This window comes from Pholcus phalangioides, unplaced genomic scaffold (genome assembly GCF_987345545.1).
Source record: "Pholcus phalangioides strain wild (caught in Gottingen) unplaced genomic scaffold, Ppha-v1.0 ptg000022l_1, whole genome shotgun sequence".
Classification (NCBI taxonomy): Eukaryota; Metazoa; Arthropoda; class Arachnida; order Araneae; family Pholcidae; genus Pholcus; species Pholcus phalangioides.
This window is the reverse complement of record NW_028301615.1, coordinates 17,628,992-17,647,787: the sequence shown is the minus strand read 5'-3', so window position 1 is coordinate 17,647,787 and position 18,796 is coordinate 17,628,992. Positions and strand designations below refer to the sequence as shown.

Genomic DNA, 18,796 nt, shown 5'->3' with positions numbered 1-18,796 from the left:
TAGAATTTGCCATATGTTTTTTTTTTTGGACGACTTTCTTATGTGCATAGATATTGAGAGAGTGACTACATTTTTTTTTTGCGACTCACAAATCACACTGATTAATTTACAAGTAGTACTGATTGTAATTTCTGCGCTAAAACTCATTGGTATTTTTTTTTGCATAGTATTAGTCAGTGTGTAACACCATTTTTCTTGCTTGCAACCATTCATCATTTCCTGTACAGTGTATACATAAAAACCAGCCCGATATTTCGAAAAAATTAGAGTATTCCCAAATGTTTAACTGGAAGTATCAGAGACTTTTTTTTGCATCAAAGGATCAAAGGCAACATGATGATCTTTGAGTGCTGTTTTTTTTTCTTTCTTATCATTCTTCTTTCTTTCTTTCTTTTTTTTTTTTTGGTATAGAGGGATCACAGGTGATGATGTGCATTGACTGTTCCAAGGTAAAATAATATATATTATCACAGACTTTAATGACTAAGTTGCTTGATATTTCGATGCTATGCTGATGATTTTATTCAGACCTGCCACAGCAACAGATGATTCGTGCTATCATCTCTTCCCGCTGATTCCCCGAGGCCATTATTCCTGAAGTCTTCGTATCCGTCGCCTCCACTGATGACCAACAGCTTGCAGCCGGCTGAAGTTGCTGTGGAAGAACGTCTACCAGCGGAGCAGCCCAATTCTTTACTCCTCGATGAGCGCTGGATTTTACCATCGGGAAGAATTGCAGGACCCATCTCGACGCATGTCAAAAAACGAACGTGGCCAGTGTGACCATGTGGCAAACCTGGAGAAAACAACAATGATAAGAATGTATGCATATCAAAATTTTTCAGTTACATGGTGTCAAGATAAAGTGGTGTCACAGTAAAGTGTCTCGATAATGTCACTTGATGTTCAAGAAAGAAAAGCCATCACATCCTCACGCATGTAACTAGCTCAGCGCAACTAGAACTCAAGCTGAATGGGGGAACTTCAAATCCCTCCTTTTTTTTAGAATAAGCCTTTCAAGGGAGCCATAAGGAAAAAGTCTGCCACGGGGTGCCAAGAAGGCATGCTTTGGCTCTGCACATCCCCATAGTTTCTTTTGACTTATACCAAGGGTCTTCAAACTTTCAGACATTGCGGGCAAAATTAAACAATGGTATTCTCTATAATTAAACCGGGTTTCCCAATATATATATATATATATATATATATATTATTTACTCTGAATTTATTTATTTCATTAAATTTGAATTTTTATTCATTTTGGATTAACTCCTTTTATTAATTAATTCTTTTTAATCCATTTATTTTTTTTATTGAATCTGAAATTTGTCCTGATAATTCTGAAATTTTTTTTTATTAATTTTAAATTTTCATTAATTATGAAATTATAAATATATTTCTTTTCTAAAATTCTTAATTTTTTTCATGAATTATTACTTTTAACAACTCTGCAACTACTCTTGACAATTCTGCAATTATTTCTTTCAGTAATTCTGTAACAATTTTTTCATTAATTATGAAATTATTTTTTCCTCACTAATTATAAAATTGTTTCTTCCATTAAGGGGTTTTTAGCATTTCTGTAAATTCTGTAATTCTGTATACTTTTTAGATGCTGAATTCGGTCTCTCAAAATATGTAGTCTATATGAAATCATAGGCTTCAAAAACTGTTTTGGCTTAGGCTCCCCCGAATTTGTTGCAATAGCCTTTTGAATATCAAATGCAGAGTATTACAGTTGAATCTGGAAAGTATTTCACAGTTCTAAATATTTCAGTACAGATTTACCAGTGGCTAGAGCCTTTTAACTTTTTTTTTTGGAATTCAATTGTTTTTGTAAAGTAGCTATTTGCTAAAAATTTTTGGCAGACCTCAGCAATAAGCTTGCATAAGTTTAAGACCCCCTGATTTATAACCTAAGAGGCAATGATGGTGAATTACAAGTGGCGTTGGAGCAGGAGATACTCAAGCACTCACAAAAGTTTATTGGGTGGGTCTGTGAGCACCCACTCAGTTGATTAAGAAATCAAGACAAGCACTCACAAGTTTGAAAAACTTCTGATGTCCCCAGGGAATCGCCATAGGGCAATGGACCAGGATTTAAGCCAATTTACAAGATTGTGGAATCATTGTGTCCAGAGGCGTTGACATGATCAAAACATTGAGGGGACCGGAAGTTGTAAGTTGTCCGGTATATACAAGACTCAAGTCCATGCACAGGAAAAAGAGTGCATGCATTGTATATATTCATTATTATTTATAGGGAATTCCAGCCTCCTAACAAAATTTATTGGAGGGGGGTGCCTTAAATAGCTTCATTCCTCCTCCCCCCAGGTTTTGCGTACCCATGATTGTGCCCATCATTTAGAAAGATCAATGGTTCTCAAAAACGAGAGAACCATTTCACTGGGTCATCTTAACAGCATCATGGACATCAGACTGTCAACCAAACAATATGCTGAGGTTTGCTATGCAAGCAGGGGCGACTGGAAACAATTCTCACCCATGTGAGACAATTTTTTGACACTTTTCTGGTGTATAAGCCACATTAGTGAAATGACACTGAGAACTTGTATATTTGTGTATGCCTCGTATTAATATTCTGAAAGATAACAATGGCAATTAATGTTATTCAAAGCACTGTGTGTGGGCTTATATTCCCAATTTCTCCACAAGCTACTTCATATTTAATACCTATGCAAGGGTCAGAGGCCCTTAATGTACCAAGAGGGTGTCAGGCTGCAGTCACGTGATCTCATACGTTCAGACTGCTCTGCATATGGCTCTCCTCTGAGATATTCCGAGAGAGGTCACGGGTGAGAGAATCTAAAGATGGAGTCCACAGCAAGTTATTAACAGGAACCACTGAGACCCATGAAAAACACACAGATGTGAAGTATTTAAGGAAATATTGCTGGTGAGAAAAGTATGACTACTTTCAGAATTCAGTAGTACAATTACATAAAATTCCCTCATTCGAGGGGGATGGGAGGGCACAAAAAAAGAAGGTCCAAAATTTATTTGTCGGAAATCTGGTGATTGATTTCTAGATTTACGTGAGTATAGAAACATTTATTAAAAAGAGGAGAACATCAAACAGCTTTAAAATAATTAAACTTCTAAAAACCTTGTGTAAAATATTGAAGATGGTAAAGATTTTGTAAAATGTTTGGAGTGAAACAAACGATTTCATCATTCAAAAAAATACTATAGGCTATATATTAATGCGTACCAGCGGTATTTGGCATGCTGTCCAACCTTGTTGTTTTTGACGTCAGATGCGGAAGAGGCAGAGTCAAAATCACACCGGCACTTGTACCAACCCATAGCAAATCTTTACATGCTAACATAGCAGTCACTCGCAAACATGCTGCCTTGTGTTGACGTATTATATCATCACAACCTTGATAGAAATATTGAAAACTATTAAGAGATGGTATTTTTTCTGCCCGGAATATACTGAGAAATTGAATTTTCTGGATGTTATGCCGAAACTAATATTTGGAAAGAAAATTGATTTGTCTCCTTCTGGAATCAAACCTGTCCCCTTGCATACAGGGCAAGTGTGCTAACCAATACACCAGAGACATAAGGAATTTAAATGTGTGTCTCTGGTGTATTGGTTAGCGCACTTGCCCGGTATGCGAGGGGGTCCCGGTCGGTTCGATTCCCAGAGGAGACAAATCACTTTTCTTTCCAAATATTAGTTTCGGCATAACATTTAGAAAGTTCAATTTCTCAATATTAAAAGTTGTTACAAAAATACATAGAGTGATATTGTTTTAGTTCTAGTTTATAGGAAATGAATGAATTAAACTGGAAATAACACCAGGAGATAAAAATGCATGAAAAGAAAACCACCACATGATAAATATTTCAAAAGATCTTAAATAAAGATTAATGAAGTGTAAGTAAGAAACTGAATAAGTATTAGATGTGAAATGTCTCGAAACTGCAGATGCTGCTTTACCTGAGAGCATTTTCGTGACAGCGGGTGCAACATTGACATCCATCAAAGCTTCATAAGTTGTAGCATGAAATAATCGAAGCACTGCGCTGTGCTGTAGAGCGACCCACACTCCTAAACCGGATGTAGCCATGCATAATACTGTTCTTGTGCTGTCGTTGCTGATTGTGAATGAATGCTAAAAAAATATAAATAAGTGATTGTTAATGTCAATGAACAGAGAAATTCATTTCTAATAACTTCAATGAATTATTATCTCATTTGTTTGTTAGGTTTTTTTAAAGTACTTCATTATTTTACCTTAAATGTTAATTTTATAACATAAAAATTTCTGTCAACCCTCCCCCCCCCCGATTTAATAATTTCCTTTATTTAAAAATAAAACTGTCAATCAATAAAACCTCATTCATTAAATTAATGTTCCCCAATGCATGCTATTTAGTCAGGTAACTGAAAGGTGTTTGTTGTTTTGTGCATGTGCACTCACTATCTTTTCCCGGGAAAAATAATACAACGGTTTTTTGCTAGTCTTCTTAAAGTATTCTTTTTTTCGGCAGGCATGCATTTTGGCACCCTCCTTATATTGTGAAAGAAAAGGTTAAAGGTTGTAATTAGTAACCTTTGATCCAGCGCCTGGGGCACTAGACCCACCTGCTCTACCCTAGTTGCTGTCCTGCATTGTACTCTAAATACAAAGACCATTTGACTGCTGAGTAGCATTGATAAATGTGGAATTTCCGTACAGTAAACAATCTCATATTTGCAATGTGCCAATTTGTAGCATATGGCAAATAGTAATGAATTTTCCCTTAAAGAAACCTATCGGAAAATATGTTCATTCGTAAAAAACCTTCAGAGAAAGAAATCGCAAGGTGAAAGAAATTACATACTTCTACTAGTAAATTTGAAGTGTTTACAACTTTGATCATGTTTTGGCAACCACACCACAACTTCCCAGCAACTGCTAACATTTTTGTAACTGGAGATGTGATGCAGCCCACATCAACTTGATCTGGATCATCACTACTCCAACCTCCATCTAGAAAAAAATCAGAAAAGTTTCCAATATGTTCACAAAACGCTAGAAAAATACCATAAACATTTGTTTTAATGAATAAGCAACAGACCTTTAAAAGCTTTGATAGCATTTGAAGCTTTGAGTTTGTTTCCAGTTGGTAATGTTATAAAATTCTCAATAGAAACTTCAAATGTTGGTATGTGTTTTCGTTTTTTTTTTTTTTTCATGACTCAAAATTATGCTAGGCACATACAAAGCTGTGGCGTGTAAATAGTCATGACATCTCTATCTAAATCTTTTTTCCGCCAGGTGAGTTTTCTGGGTAGGGCTTATTTTTACACAGTACAGCATTTAATTACAGTGCAACAAAAATCATCGATGAAGGCAAGGAAAAAACAACACTCAAATTCATGAATCCTTCCAATACTGGATTTGGAAATTATGGAATCAAAAAATTAGTAATTATTAGAAGGAAATATTCTTCAAGTATACAATCTCTGGATAATAGACAATTTCAGAACTATTCTTGCATCTGATTAACACTAAAAGGGCCGCCATTTCATTACACCTACAAGAACTGACACTGGTCAAAATGACCAGGTGTTGCTTTTCACTACATATTCCAAATTTTCATAAATTTTATTATATTTAAATGTACATACGAGTGTATATAGGTTAGCAATAAAATATGAAAATTATGAGATTTTTTTGAATAAAATTACCCAATTAAATTTCATTTTAAATTCCAAAAAATTCCTTGTAGTGCAACTAACAGAAAACATTGGTATTCTGAACATAATAACTACAGAGTTGGAATTTCACATCACACTTTTTACATTTTTCAATACCTGTATCACATTACAGATTAATTTTCCGCATACAGATTTCTTACCCCTCGATTGTTGTTGTTATTAGCTTGTTCTAGACTCTGCCACGAAGCTGGGCTGGAAGAGATCTCGGCAACGGGATAAGTCCAGTGGCAAAGTTCTGGCGTTCATTCATTCATGTTGTTATTAGCAAAATTCTGATTTCTCAACAAATAAGGTTGTCTAAGCTTTCTAGCTAATTTCAACAAAAAAGGAAATTTCAGTTTTTTATTTTTGGTTTTTTTTGTAAGTCGACCAAGCATTTATTGATGCCAAGTAGAGAATGTTGTATAAAATCAACACTGGCAAATGATTTATATTTGCACGGATCTCTTTCAAGCCATCTGATCAGCACCATACTTTGTTTTGTTGCAAAACTCAACGGTTTCAGGAAACTGTTCCTCACTTTGAGAATATATAGTTCAAAATTTCAATGAATTGAGCTTTATAGAAGAATATTTTGTTCTCGCTCTTATTCTAGAAAGCACACTCAATACGTAACGTCTTTGAGTTATCAAATGTGATTCTTTCAAGGGCGTAGCGAGGGGGGACTTGAGGGTATGCCCCCCCCCCCTAAATGTGAGAAAATTACCAAAAAAGGGGGAAAGATGGCCAAATCTATTGTTCTATCACTTTGGTTCCCCGAATGAAATATTCTGGCTACACCCCTGTATTCTTTTAAAGGGATCCTTGTTTTAAACTTCCCAACAAACTTCTCTTTGATATTTTATTATTACGCCTACTAAGGTAGCATTATTCTATTTCAATTTTTAAACAAGTATTGGTGAAGTAAAAATGTCATCAAGTGGTCACATTTCTAATCGCTTTCAGATAAGATTTGGTTATTCGCATTACTACATTTTTGGCCAAAATAGTAGTTTTATATTTCATCATTAGTCTGTCAGTAAGAACGGACCCATACTTTACGGGGGCAGATGGGGAGTTATGATCATTAAAATGGACAAACTGTTTATGATGTTTTAGGAAAGCCTCCACCCAATTAAGTAATTGTACGTTATTGAGGCCAAGGCAAGAGAGTTTAAGGAGAAGTTCATTATGGGGGAACTTTATCAAAGGCTTTAGAGAAATCTGGGAAAACAATATCAGTTTGTAGGTTTTTATCAATGGCTCCCGAGAGGTCATGGATGAAGAGGGTCAATTGAGAGATAGAGAGAGATTGTCTAAAGCTGTGTTGGTCGGGGAAAAAAGTTGATGAAGTCCAAGTGGATACAGATTTCTTTTGCTACAATATGTTCGAAAATTTAAAAATACCATTCCTTAATGTGTCTTATGGTATCTACTAAAATAAATGTATTATCATTTAGCATGCAATCCATGCTTTGTACGTATGTTTTGCAAACAAGTAGACAAAAAAAATTAGTATAACCATTAAGTATCCACACATAGGGAGTAAGCCTATAATTCAAGTTGTATTCACTGATTTCAGACTGAGAACAAGCACTGAACTGGGGGGGGGGGGGGGGGAGGATATCATTCCCTAAAATAATATCCAAGTAAAGAAGAGTGTTTCCTGTTTTAATATTAATAATTATCAAAATTGAAGCTGTATGGGCTCATTGAGAGTTGCATATTTAACTGGTTTGTTCTCTTATTTGGAATCCACTCAAAGAGTATATATATATATCTTTCTGTGGAGCTAACTGTAAAAAGGGATAAAATAAGGGAATTTGAGGCTAATAAATGATGTACATCATAGAAATTGGCTTATTTATACCCCCATCTCACATAAATCCAGCTAAATAGGCTCATTAATTATTTGTTCATTTTTTCCTCAGTAACCTCTTGTACATTGTCTGTCTGCATGTGTTTTTGAATAGGCAAATGTATTTTATTACGGATATGGAAATTATATGGGAATATTGTTACAGATATCAGGAGTTACAGTATATGGGGATATTGTTTGTAGTAGATAAGGATATGGAAAGTGTGGACCCCACATAGGGGATGACAGGGCACCAGCCTGAGATGTCCATGATTATTTTTTTGTTTTTTATGTTATAAACATATTACAGAGGAGTCAATGAAAAATCCTGGTCTAGATCTAGCTCTTAGCTCTTGGATATAGGGGTTCTGACAGGAGGTTTAGATACAGGAAGTTTCCTGTTTACACTGGCATATAAATAGCGGGCAAGATTTCAGTGTTTTTGGAGTAAAAAATGAACCCCCCTCCCCCAAGAAAATCCTGCCGGGATGTATCATCTACTTAATCATTGTGGCTAATATTTGTATTTATTTATCAGGTTTTTTATACATTGCAAAAGAATCATTTTAAATTACAATTAAAAATAACGGGTAAATAATTTTTTACACACACACAAAAACATATTTCTCATGAATAATAACAAGAACAAGGCTTACTGATGTCTTTCCTATAAATATGTATTTCACCATTTGACAATGCCACAAAAACTCTGTTGTCCAAATAACTATAATAAAAATTTAAAATGTATTAATCACTCGATTATTGAAACACCATTTCTTATGTCCTCTCAATTAAAATCATCACTGTAGAAGCAATTATTCAGAATAGCTTAAAAATAATTTAATTATTATGTAATAATATTTCAAATTTGATTAGGAAATCCAAATCAACTGTTACAATGGCATTAATTTGTGTGTGAGAATCTGCACTTACATGATACATTGGATTGATGCTGGATGTTGGATTTTTATCTTATTCTTCTTTGTTCGGATATTGTCATTGCAGTTGTATAGAAGAATGCTAAGAGAAGATAACAGTTGATAAACTAATTCGTATTCACATTTAATAGAAAACAATCAAAATGTAAAAAAGAATTCTTTGGGAGGAAAAAAAGCAAAAAGTTCTTTAAAAAAAATGAAAGAATTATCCAGGTATTTCATAACCTATTCGTTGATGTCGTGAAGTATCACCAATCTTTCAAATGGAATCGCTAAACGATTGGCCTATCTTTCAAACTTTAATAAAAGGTACAGATTAAAAATTTAAAATTTTTCAATACGACTGAGAAAATTATTTTCAAATCACAATTGGTTGAAGCATTCTTTATCAGACAAATTAAGAACTTTACAGCATATCTCCTCCATTGAAATTTTGTTTGAATACATTAAATTAAGTCCATATGAGAAGCTAGTCCAGATCAGGGCCCCAATTAGATGCTTGGTCAGCTGGAGCGCAAATGCATTTTAGTGCTTCCCTTGTAATGTTGAAGAGGAAAGGTAAAAGGGTGAAATTCGCACCTTTCTGGTCCATTGCCGGGGGACCAGATCCATCTGCTCCCTCCCAAGTTGTGGCCCTGGTCCAGGTCATCTGAATTTCCAAATATACACTAACAAGGGCTAAGTGAGCATCAAAAAGTACTTCGAGAACAGCTTAAAAATCAATCCAAACAGACACAGTCAAAAAATTATGGGATGAGATGAAGGTGTGGAAACAAATGAAAAACACCTGAATTTTGAAATACAATAGCTATAAAAACTAAAGTATCTCCTTGCTGCTGTAAGCAAAATCTGCTTGCTTTGATGCAAAATCAATGTTTCAAAAATATTTTATTGAAGTTTTTGATTTCATGTAGACGGAAATTTCAAAAGAAAAATATACTAAAAAAATTTTGTGCAACTAATACAGCTAGAAAATATTGTTTTCCTAGTACCTCAATAAAATCACTTCCATCAGCTGCTAAGTACATTCAAGCGCTGGGAGAGATTCTTGCAGAACAGCTACTGTTTCTCCCTTTCGTTAAATTTCTTTGCAAAATCAATATGATTTGATAATATGTTGAGAACTTTGAGGAGATACTCTTCAAGATCCATTCTGGATCAAGTAGAAACTGTTCTGCTCCTTCTGCAGACACTACTGGCCTTGGGATCAATGGCATAAACATTGCTTCAATGCACTGATTTCTGATTAAACTAGAATGAGACATTTTGAGCTGTTTTTCCGTTTTTTGTCTCTGAATTTTCAGAACTTCAAGATCTGATATTTGAAGGATTTGTGATGGTGTTGCTAACAATTTTTGATAAGATGTACAAGTAGAATACTAGTTCAAGGCATCAGATATTCCAAGGAGTTTGTATTTTATCAACACTAAAACGAATATTGTATTTGATTAGGAGACTGTTTCTGGTTGTTATGTTGTAATTGAATTGCTTTTCTATGATACAAAAACTCAATGATGTTTATTTGCTGTTACAGTGACCGATTGTTACAGCAAACTATCAGTTAGAAATTACTCTGAATATGGACTGAGTGGCGACTTAAGTGAGGGTGCAAGGGGTGTGGCACACACAGGCGGCAGGTTGTAATGGGCATCAGCTTTGGATTTAGTTAGACATCAAAATTTTTTAAATTTCTCCAATAGTAAAAGTTCAAAGGTATCAGTTATTTCAGCTGAACCTTGAAGACGGAGATGTTGAAAAAACGTGAAGGATCAGACAGAGCCTGGAACCGTTACATCAAAAGTAAGAATGTGCTCTGCCACAAGGGGCAAGTATGCATTTTGGTACCCTCACCCAATATTTTGTCTGGAATGGTCAAATGAAGACAAAGGACAAATTTGGCTTCTCAAATTGCTGGTTCCTGGAGCACCAGAAATGTCTTTGCAATAAATTTTTTAACAAAACTCACCTCATTATATACTCTTGACAAGATAAGTGTAAGTAATGATGGCTCATCAATAACAGCTATAATGTGGATAAAGTTATCTGGCATGATTAATTAACGATAAAATAATCCTGGACCAAAGAGTGAGACAGTTTCTTTTAAAGCCGGACATATGGTCACACACATTTTGTGCAGTTAATAATGGTGTGTGGCTTGGTACTGAAAAAATCAGGTTTATCCCAGGGTTCCTTAGCAAAAGATGCTAACAGGGCGTCTTTAGGGGGAGCATTCAAGGCTTTGCACCCAGGCGGCAGATAAGCTTGAGCCGCCCCTGACCAAGTGTCTGTATTGGTTGGTAAGTAAAACATAAAAATGCAAATGAAGCTCATTGTTTCATGAATTTCAGCTAAGATCTGCTGGCTTTTTGTGAAAGCCCCCCCCCCCCCCCAATTTCAAAATTTGATTGATTTCAATAAGCACATAACACATCGTCAATAAAAAAAATTGAATGGCTTTTGTATCACAGTGGTATTGAACATTTTTATAAGAATTTACTTATTTTTCTAATAGCTATCATTTCACAGCCTTTGCAATGAATACTTTGCACCATGAAATGTACAATTATATAAATTATATACTCACCATCCATCTTCAGTTCCAAGCCACATTGTAGGTTGCCTGTGATCCATGTCATCGGGTCCTTCTTCTCGAGGCAATGAACCCCCTCTTTGTTTCCTTCCCTCTTTTAGTTTATCATCGTCTATAAGTACAATATAATGTAACTAAGTTTGTTCTATTAATTTGAAATGTTATTTGTTAATAAAATAAACCTAGGCTGTATGAGAGATATAACCCGTGTAGTTAATTTAAAAACAGAAAGATTGGCTTACCAGGGGACTCACTTTCATCCTCATCATCACTGGAATCACTGAAACAAACAATAAAACAGTGAACGATCATATAAAAATCATTATTGCTGGAAAAGTTGAAGTTTGTATATGTTACATGCTGTTAGAGCAAGGAAACAGGGTAAGTTCAGGGTTTGATAAAGCAAAAAAAAGATTCCATTGATAGTGCTTTGTATGTCCCTTTACAAATGTACCATTGAACAAAAATATGCATGGATGTTTCCCACATTCAACATACGTCTGATACAGTTGCTTGAAAGTTGAACCATATGTGATCTAACACAATCACTACTATTTGATTGTGATCAATCACACTGTGCAAGCTATTGTTATAATATAATTATATAATTATCACAAAGGAGAGGAAGATATATATATATATTCATTTATTTATTTTAGCATTCTTTTAATTTGTTCAATTTTGATTAGGGTTATTCCAATATTGATTGAGTGTCAATTTATCAACCAGAACGGTTAAGAAAATTGAATCATTTCACTAAAACTTCTCTACGTAGGCCTTTGCACCAAACAAAACAAATATACTTGGATTGTTTTCATTCATGTCCAGAAAATTCACTGCCAGCAATCCATCCCAAGAAAAATTCATGGACCAACAATTCACTGAATGGAAAATTCATCACTGAAAAAATTTCACAAACAGTTTAACATGAGTGAATCAATGATCATGTGAGCAAGTGAACAAGTGAGTGAATGAATAAGAACAAATGATCGAGTGAATGAATGAGTGATTTTAATTTTAGAGCGATGGCTTTATTTAGCCAATTTCAGATAAGAAAACTTGCTGGATATGAAATTGAAGGAAACTGCAAAACCAGGCTGTAACTAGAGCTAGCTCGCTCTCACTCACTCACTCACTCTTTCAATCGGTCAGTCACTCACTCACTTGATCTTAAGGTGATCATTTACTCCCTAGGTCACTCATTCTGTCACTTGCTTACTCACTAGATCACTCAGTCTACCACTGTTGCTCACTATAGCACTCACTCATTAGATTACTTACTCTATCTTTAGATTGCTCACTTTGTCACTTGCTCACTCACTAGTTTGCTCAATCACCAATACTAACCACTCTGTCACTCACTCATCAACTACTATATCATCAACAGACTCACTCACTCTATCATTCCTTGCTCACTTACTGGCTCACTGACTCCTGTCGAACTGTTATCGGTGAATTTTATATAAACTGTTTTCATTAGTATTTGTCATTGAATATTTTGCCCTTGAATGAGTAATTTGTTTCTCATGTGACCCGCAATAATGTTTTTAGGCAAGAAACAGCCCACAAGCCAAAAAGTTTGTGCACCCATGGGTTAGCATATTGGAATGTTATATGTGTATGTTAAGTTATCATTTCATTTATACCTGTCCAACTCAATGTTGCCATTGTTGGTTGTCTGGCTATCACATTCTTCGTCACATTCTTCCACTTCTATGCTCACTCCCGTTAGATTGTCTGGCATCACTGGCCTCCACCTGCTCTTCTCTGAAAGACTGGAAATATTTTTTCGTCTATCAAATACTGCTTTATAATTTAACGTCCAAGAACAATTTGTATGTCCAACTGTGTCTCTTATTTCATAATGCTACGCCTAAGATGGGAGAACCAAATTCAGGTAATCTACTTTTAGGCGAGATCCTACTATTCAATTTGCTTTATATTCCCGCCAAAAACTTAATATACGTTTTTTGTCTTTAATTGGATTACAACCAATCTTTTGAATGCAAATACTATAACTTAACTGAACACTTAGGCATACGCGAAGGAGGGTTTTTGGTTCAGACACCCCCCCCCCCACTCCCAGCTAAGATCATGCAACCCCTGGGAAGAAAAAAAAATGTGAGCCCACCGAGAAAATCTTGTACATGCTAATGACCATACATGTACTTTGCAGACATTCCTCTCGGGAATTTCTAACAAATTGGTACATACAGAAGGTATTGCATGTTTATACGTATGCATGCCCCTTAAGGAATTTATGCTGTCAGAGTTATGCTTGTTTTGTGTTATACTGGTGAAGCCATTGGTTTCCCACATTATGAAATGAAAAATGGTAAATCTCTGAATATTTTCAGGATATGTACAGTCTGACCATGAAAAGATGGATGATGATCTTTTATGACCATCATCATGAAAAGAGAGGGTTCATTCTTCAGTAGGGAGAAATGAGGAAGGAAGAAAAACAATCCTCCAGTAGCAACCCTGGAGGCAGCTGTGGTAGTCAAGTGGTTATAATGACGAACTCACATTGCAAGGACCCAGTTTGGAAACCCCATCATTGCTATAGTGGTGGTTGGCTAAGTTTGTTTTCTGTGGTTCCTGACTTTGAGGAGCAAATGTGGGCCAATCTCTCTGCCAAAGTCTCACCACAGAGAGCAACAGGCCTACAACGATACAATTATTTAATCATTACATTTCACTCATAGTTAAAAAAACTGATGATAGATGGCAGCATACACTACACAGAAACCAACTTCACGACAGGTTATAGCAACACTTACACGCACATTCCAACATGTACCAATATGTTAGAAGTTCCTCAAAGGAATATGGACGAGGTGCATGTGTGGCTTAGTAGTAGTTGTACCCCTGGAGGATCCCCCCCCCCACTTCTCCCTATTGAAGAACGAACCCTCTCTTTTTGGGGGATAGAGATCATAAGTCAACTTTCTGTGGTCAGACAATAATTATCATTTTGAAGGTCTGCCTGCTCTTTGCAGACAGACTTGTCCAAATTTGAGATCTGCTCAGTACAAATTGAGCAATACAATTTGAATACAACTTGCAAATATCTTCACAAATAAAATGCTTCCATAATTTTTATTTTTAGGTCTTTCTAAGGAGAACCATAAGAATATACACTTACGCAGAAGCAGCTGCAGCAGGTATGGATGCAATGGTGAGAATACGTGAGTTGCAGACGCCATTGCAAGACATGACTGTTGGCTCAGGCTGTAAGCTGAGCACACAGACTTGTCCCACATAGCCGTCACTGTTACAAACCCACACGTCTCTCAGACCTTGCTGATTGAGCCCAAGGGTGGCAGCAGCGCAAGTGAACTTTGAAACAAAACAAAAAAAGGTTTCAGTTATACAATATACAATATATACATTTAAACAATTACACAAACAATAATTGCCGAAACAACACAACCATTGTTTTGGAAATAAATACCTGGAGTCCAGCTCTTGTTTTCCGGATAGGCAAAGGGTGCATAAACTCAGGAGGCGGCCTTCGGTCAGTACATAAAGCTAGTAAATGTAAAATTAAAAATTCACACGTTGAATTCTAAAGAACGTGCTATAATGAAACTAAAGATATTGCACTTCCATAATTTCCTAATTAAATATATGTTGTGCTTCAAAAACACAGGTTTTTTAAATATTATTATTATTGTCTCAATCATCTATATATATAAAATTGATTTTCTGTCTGTCTCTCTGTCTGTGTGTGTGTATGTTCTCTATACAAATCTACAATTTTTGACAGATCGTCGCCAAATTTTGCATATATACCAAATGGGACCCAACTTGAACGATAGGCTACTTTAAAATTCTGTCAGAGTAGGGCAAATGCCCCATAGGCGGAGATTGACTTGGAAGTCTGGGAGGGCGAGGTCATTATTGCTGGGGGGCACGATGATGATGATGTCAATTCATCTATACATATATACATTAGATCAGTCGACTCCACGTTTGACTCTATGGGGGAGCCCCCCCCACGGCCCCCCCCCCGTATCTCCGCCCGTGAAATGCCCCAAACGGGCAAAAAACTGTTGGGCAACAATGGTTTTTGGACCTCAACAATCACTTTCAGAACGTTTACTTTGGTTACCGTGGTTCCCTAGCAATGCATTTCAGATTTGCATATGGCTTTACAATGGTTTGTCACTTCTTCAATTGACTCTATGGGGGAGCCCCCCCCCCACGGCCCCCCCCCCGTATCTCCGCCCGTGAAATGCCCCAAACGGGCAAAAAACTGTTGGGCAACAATGGTTTTTGGACCTCAACAATCACTTTCAGAACGTTTACTTTGGTTACCGTGGTTCCCTAGCAATGCATTTCAGATTTGCATATGCCTTTACAATGGTTTGTCACTTCTTCAACAGTGCCAGAATATGAATAATAGTTTGTGCCTTTATAATGGTTTGCCACATTTTCAATACTCTCAGTAATGAGGCTTTTTGAATAGACGTCATAATCATCATCACTTTGAGTGTCAGGTAAAGGGTGATCCTCATAGAAATCAGTGTTAAAATTGCCGATTTTAGCGTATAAATGCGGAAATTTAGTGGGGTTTTCTGTCACATAAATAATTTTAAAAATTGTATTGAATTCTCGATTTTTGAAACATTGAGTTCTCTTAGAGATATCCGAAGCCCAAAAAATTGAATATGAAGTAATTAGCAGGACCTACTTTTGAGTTGGATATTCATGCAATAACACTTTTTATTTATATCTTCTCACGCTCGAAAATGAAAATGTGTCTTTATTGTCTTTAAATATTCAACTGCATAAATTCATATAGTTTAGGATGTTTTTTTAAATTAATTATGGGCCCATAAAACACATAGAAGAAATTCCACAGCTTTAATTAAGCATTTTTGGAAGCTGAAATAGGCAGAGATGGATAACTTGAAGTTCATGGGAGGGAAGGGAATCGAAATACTTAGTGCCCTTAAAAAAGGAGAAAAAATATTCATTTCTATGTTTCTTTAAATCTAAATTTGTTTCTTTCATGAGTCGCGTTGAAAGTCGCCATATTGGTTAACTTTGACACAGTTTGCATGTCCGTCAAAGAAAGAGGGAGATATCGCATGATCCAAAAAGCCTCATTGAAGAAAACCCGGGCAACGCCAGGTATTATAGCTAGTAACTCAATAAAATCTATTATAAAATTTCATTCTCACCTAATTTCTGCTTTGCTTCATTGAAAGCCGCTTCCCAAGTGGTTCGCTTTTCTGGGGAAGTGAACAGGATTGTCAAGTTTTCAACTCCTTCCCTGAGCATCAAATAAATAAATAAAACTCTTAATCAGTGCAATTTATCATGATACTAAATGCATTTTAAGCTCATTATCTTTGTAATAACACACCAACGCTCAATAATTCACATTCAACATACAGTGATACCCATGGGCGAATCTACGACTTTGCTGCCTGTGGGCTAAATAAACTTTCTTGCCCTTCATCCTTTCTAGTCTTGACCACTCATATCTCAAATTTACCACCCCAGCACCCTAGACTCAAACCCCCCCCCCCGCACCGCAAATATGCATTTCACAATTTTAATTTCAGATTCCTTATTGTGTATATGTATACAGGGTGATTCAGAAAAGATGGGAAAAACTTCAAGAGATGGTAATACAAAAAAAAAATGTGCTTGCGACTCTGTAAATGAAATGCATGTCTGCTTTTCTAGTATTACTTAAGTGCGCCATTATCTCATATGTTACAACGTATCTCATATGTTATTAGAACGCGGTTGCACGTTGGAATAACTTCACAGGGTTGGCGTCCGCGCCTTTTATTCACTGTGACGCAGATTTGCATACGGTTTCTTCTTCTTCTTCCCCAAGTTACATTTGTGTATCATAGTGTTCTTTTTCTACCGATAAATTTCAACAGGAATGCCGTTTTATCGCTTGCGGAGCGCCACAAATTAAAACAAATAACGCGCTAGCGTTTGCGTTTCATGTTAGAGACTATGCATTCTACGATGACAATTCTTTGTATTTAGGCTGACCATATTTCCTTGAGAGAAATACGGGAAATTGAGATTCCAAATACGGGACATCACCAATTTTCGCCAAAAATGACACCAAAATTAAACAAAGTTGCTAAATATTGCTGAAACTACAGAAGCATCACAATGGTGGAAAATGAAGCATTACTACAAATTGCAGGGGATTAAAATGAATTCCACAAAAAAACGTTTGCCAACATAAATGTAGGAGATTTGATATTCTTACTTTTATAGTTAGTTATAATTATATAATTTATGAGTTGAAAAATAATTTCAACCTTCGACTTCAACGAAGAATAAATTCTTTCGAATTCAAGTAGGCTTCGTTTAAAAAAATGGGAAAAACCGGGACACATTTGCCAAATGTCGGGACGGCCAGAAAAAAATAAAAATTACGGGACATATGATCACCTTATTTGTATTGTTGTGTAATATCACCTCTTAAAGTTTTTCCCATCTTTTCTGAATCACCCTGTGTATGAAATATCGTTGTTCGTTAGTTTCATATAAATTAATACATTTCCGGATACACCCATCATAGGAACACTCCAATATCTCTCTGAGATGGGAGGCGGGGTGTGTCCGGTCTTTCAACGTTCAATGTAAATATACATCTGTCCATAAGTCACTCTTTTGGTCACTCATATGCTTAAATAATTTTTTGGTCAATCTTTTGGTCATTCACTGATCTGGTCCCTCTAGGTCACTCCTTACACATTCTCAAGGTCACTGTTTCGGTTACTCCTAATAATATGACAATTTTTGCCATAATTATCATAATACAATTTATATTATGAAAACGCTGTGAATGTTTTACGACTTCAGTAATTATTACAAATCAAAAATTCAAATAAGCATAGTTGAAAAACAAGACAGATGTATAAAAAAAATCGAACAAAAATTACAGGTATGTCCCGTAATACGGGACACAAGTGGTCCGTCAAAGAGTTTCAGACTTTTACTGGTCCTGGTTTTCTGAAAGGTTGAGAAGCACTGACCCTAGAACATGTAAATAACCAAAAGATTGACTTAGACAGCGAGGGACCAGGCCAGTGAGCAACTGAAAGAGTGGCCGAGAAAGTTTACAAGCATGTGAGCGACCAAAAAACTGACTAGTGCGGGAAATTTGAGGAATAAGTGACCAAGAAAGCTAGAACAGAATGAGAGGAAGGCAACAAAATTTGTCTAGCACCCTACAAGCGGGAAATCCGCCTATGGGTATCCCCCTGCGAATTAATTTGTTTGATAGTCCCAAAATAACGCCAGCAGTCAGGAAAAGACGATTTTTGAAAAGGGTCGTGAATTTATTGGCGTAACTAATAAAGGTCTACAACGCTGTCGTAAAATGCAGTGTTTCTTCAAGGTGATCACAGAACCACAGAGCTACCGAAATATGTCTAATTCAAAACTTTCGATCGGACTTGATCAAGAAAACTCGTCCAAAAGAAAAGTCTTCTTCAAAGCGTTTTTAGAGTCTGCGTGTGAAGCCGGGACGTTGCGGACGTCGTACACGTCCACGATCCCGTCCGTGCGACCGACGAAGAACCAATTACCGTGAGGGAAGAACGCTATGCACGTGAACTTCTCGCGCGACTTCGACAACGACTTGTCGAGCAGCTCTTCCACCAGGTTCAGGGACAAGTCGAAGATCTTAATCTTCCGGGAAG

General features: G+C 36.2%; 1 protein-coding gene across 2 annotated transcripts in view; it reads right to left on the bottom strand.

Moving 5' to 3' along the window:
* Positions 1 to 387: 387 nt before the first annotated feature.
* Positions 388 to 18,796, bottom strand: part of LOC149069554 (uncharacterized) — a 232,130-nt gene continuing 213,721 nt past the window's right edge. Inside the window, exons 17-28 of one of the 2 annotated variants that reach the window (XM_089250180.1) lie at positions 16,295 to 16,386; positions 14,560 to 14,636; positions 14,251 to 14,444; positions 12,749 to 12,877; positions 11,345 to 11,382; positions 11,097 to 11,214; positions 8,508 to 8,594; positions 8,231 to 8,298; positions 4,858 to 5,006; positions 3,971 to 4,145; positions 3,233 to 3,403; positions 388 to 796 (exon numbers count right to left, since the gene is read on the bottom strand). In XM_089250180.1, coding sequence (XP_089106306.1) covers positions 525 to 796; positions 3,233 to 3,403; positions 3,971 to 4,145; positions 4,858 to 5,006; positions 8,231 to 8,298; positions 8,508 to 8,594; positions 11,097 to 11,214; positions 11,345 to 11,382; positions 12,749 to 12,877; positions 14,251 to 14,444; positions 14,560 to 14,636; positions 16,295 to 16,386 — 1,570 coding nt within the window. In that variant the 3' untranslated portion in view covers positions 388 to 524. The remainder of the gene's footprint in view (positions 797 to 3,232; positions 3,404 to 3,970; positions 4,146 to 4,857; positions 5,007 to 8,230; positions 8,299 to 8,507; positions 8,595 to 11,096; positions 11,215 to 11,344; positions 11,383 to 12,748; positions 12,878 to 14,250; positions 14,445 to 14,559; positions 14,637 to 16,294; positions 16,387 to 18,796) is intronic. The other variant, XM_089250181.1, reaches the window with a different exon arrangement.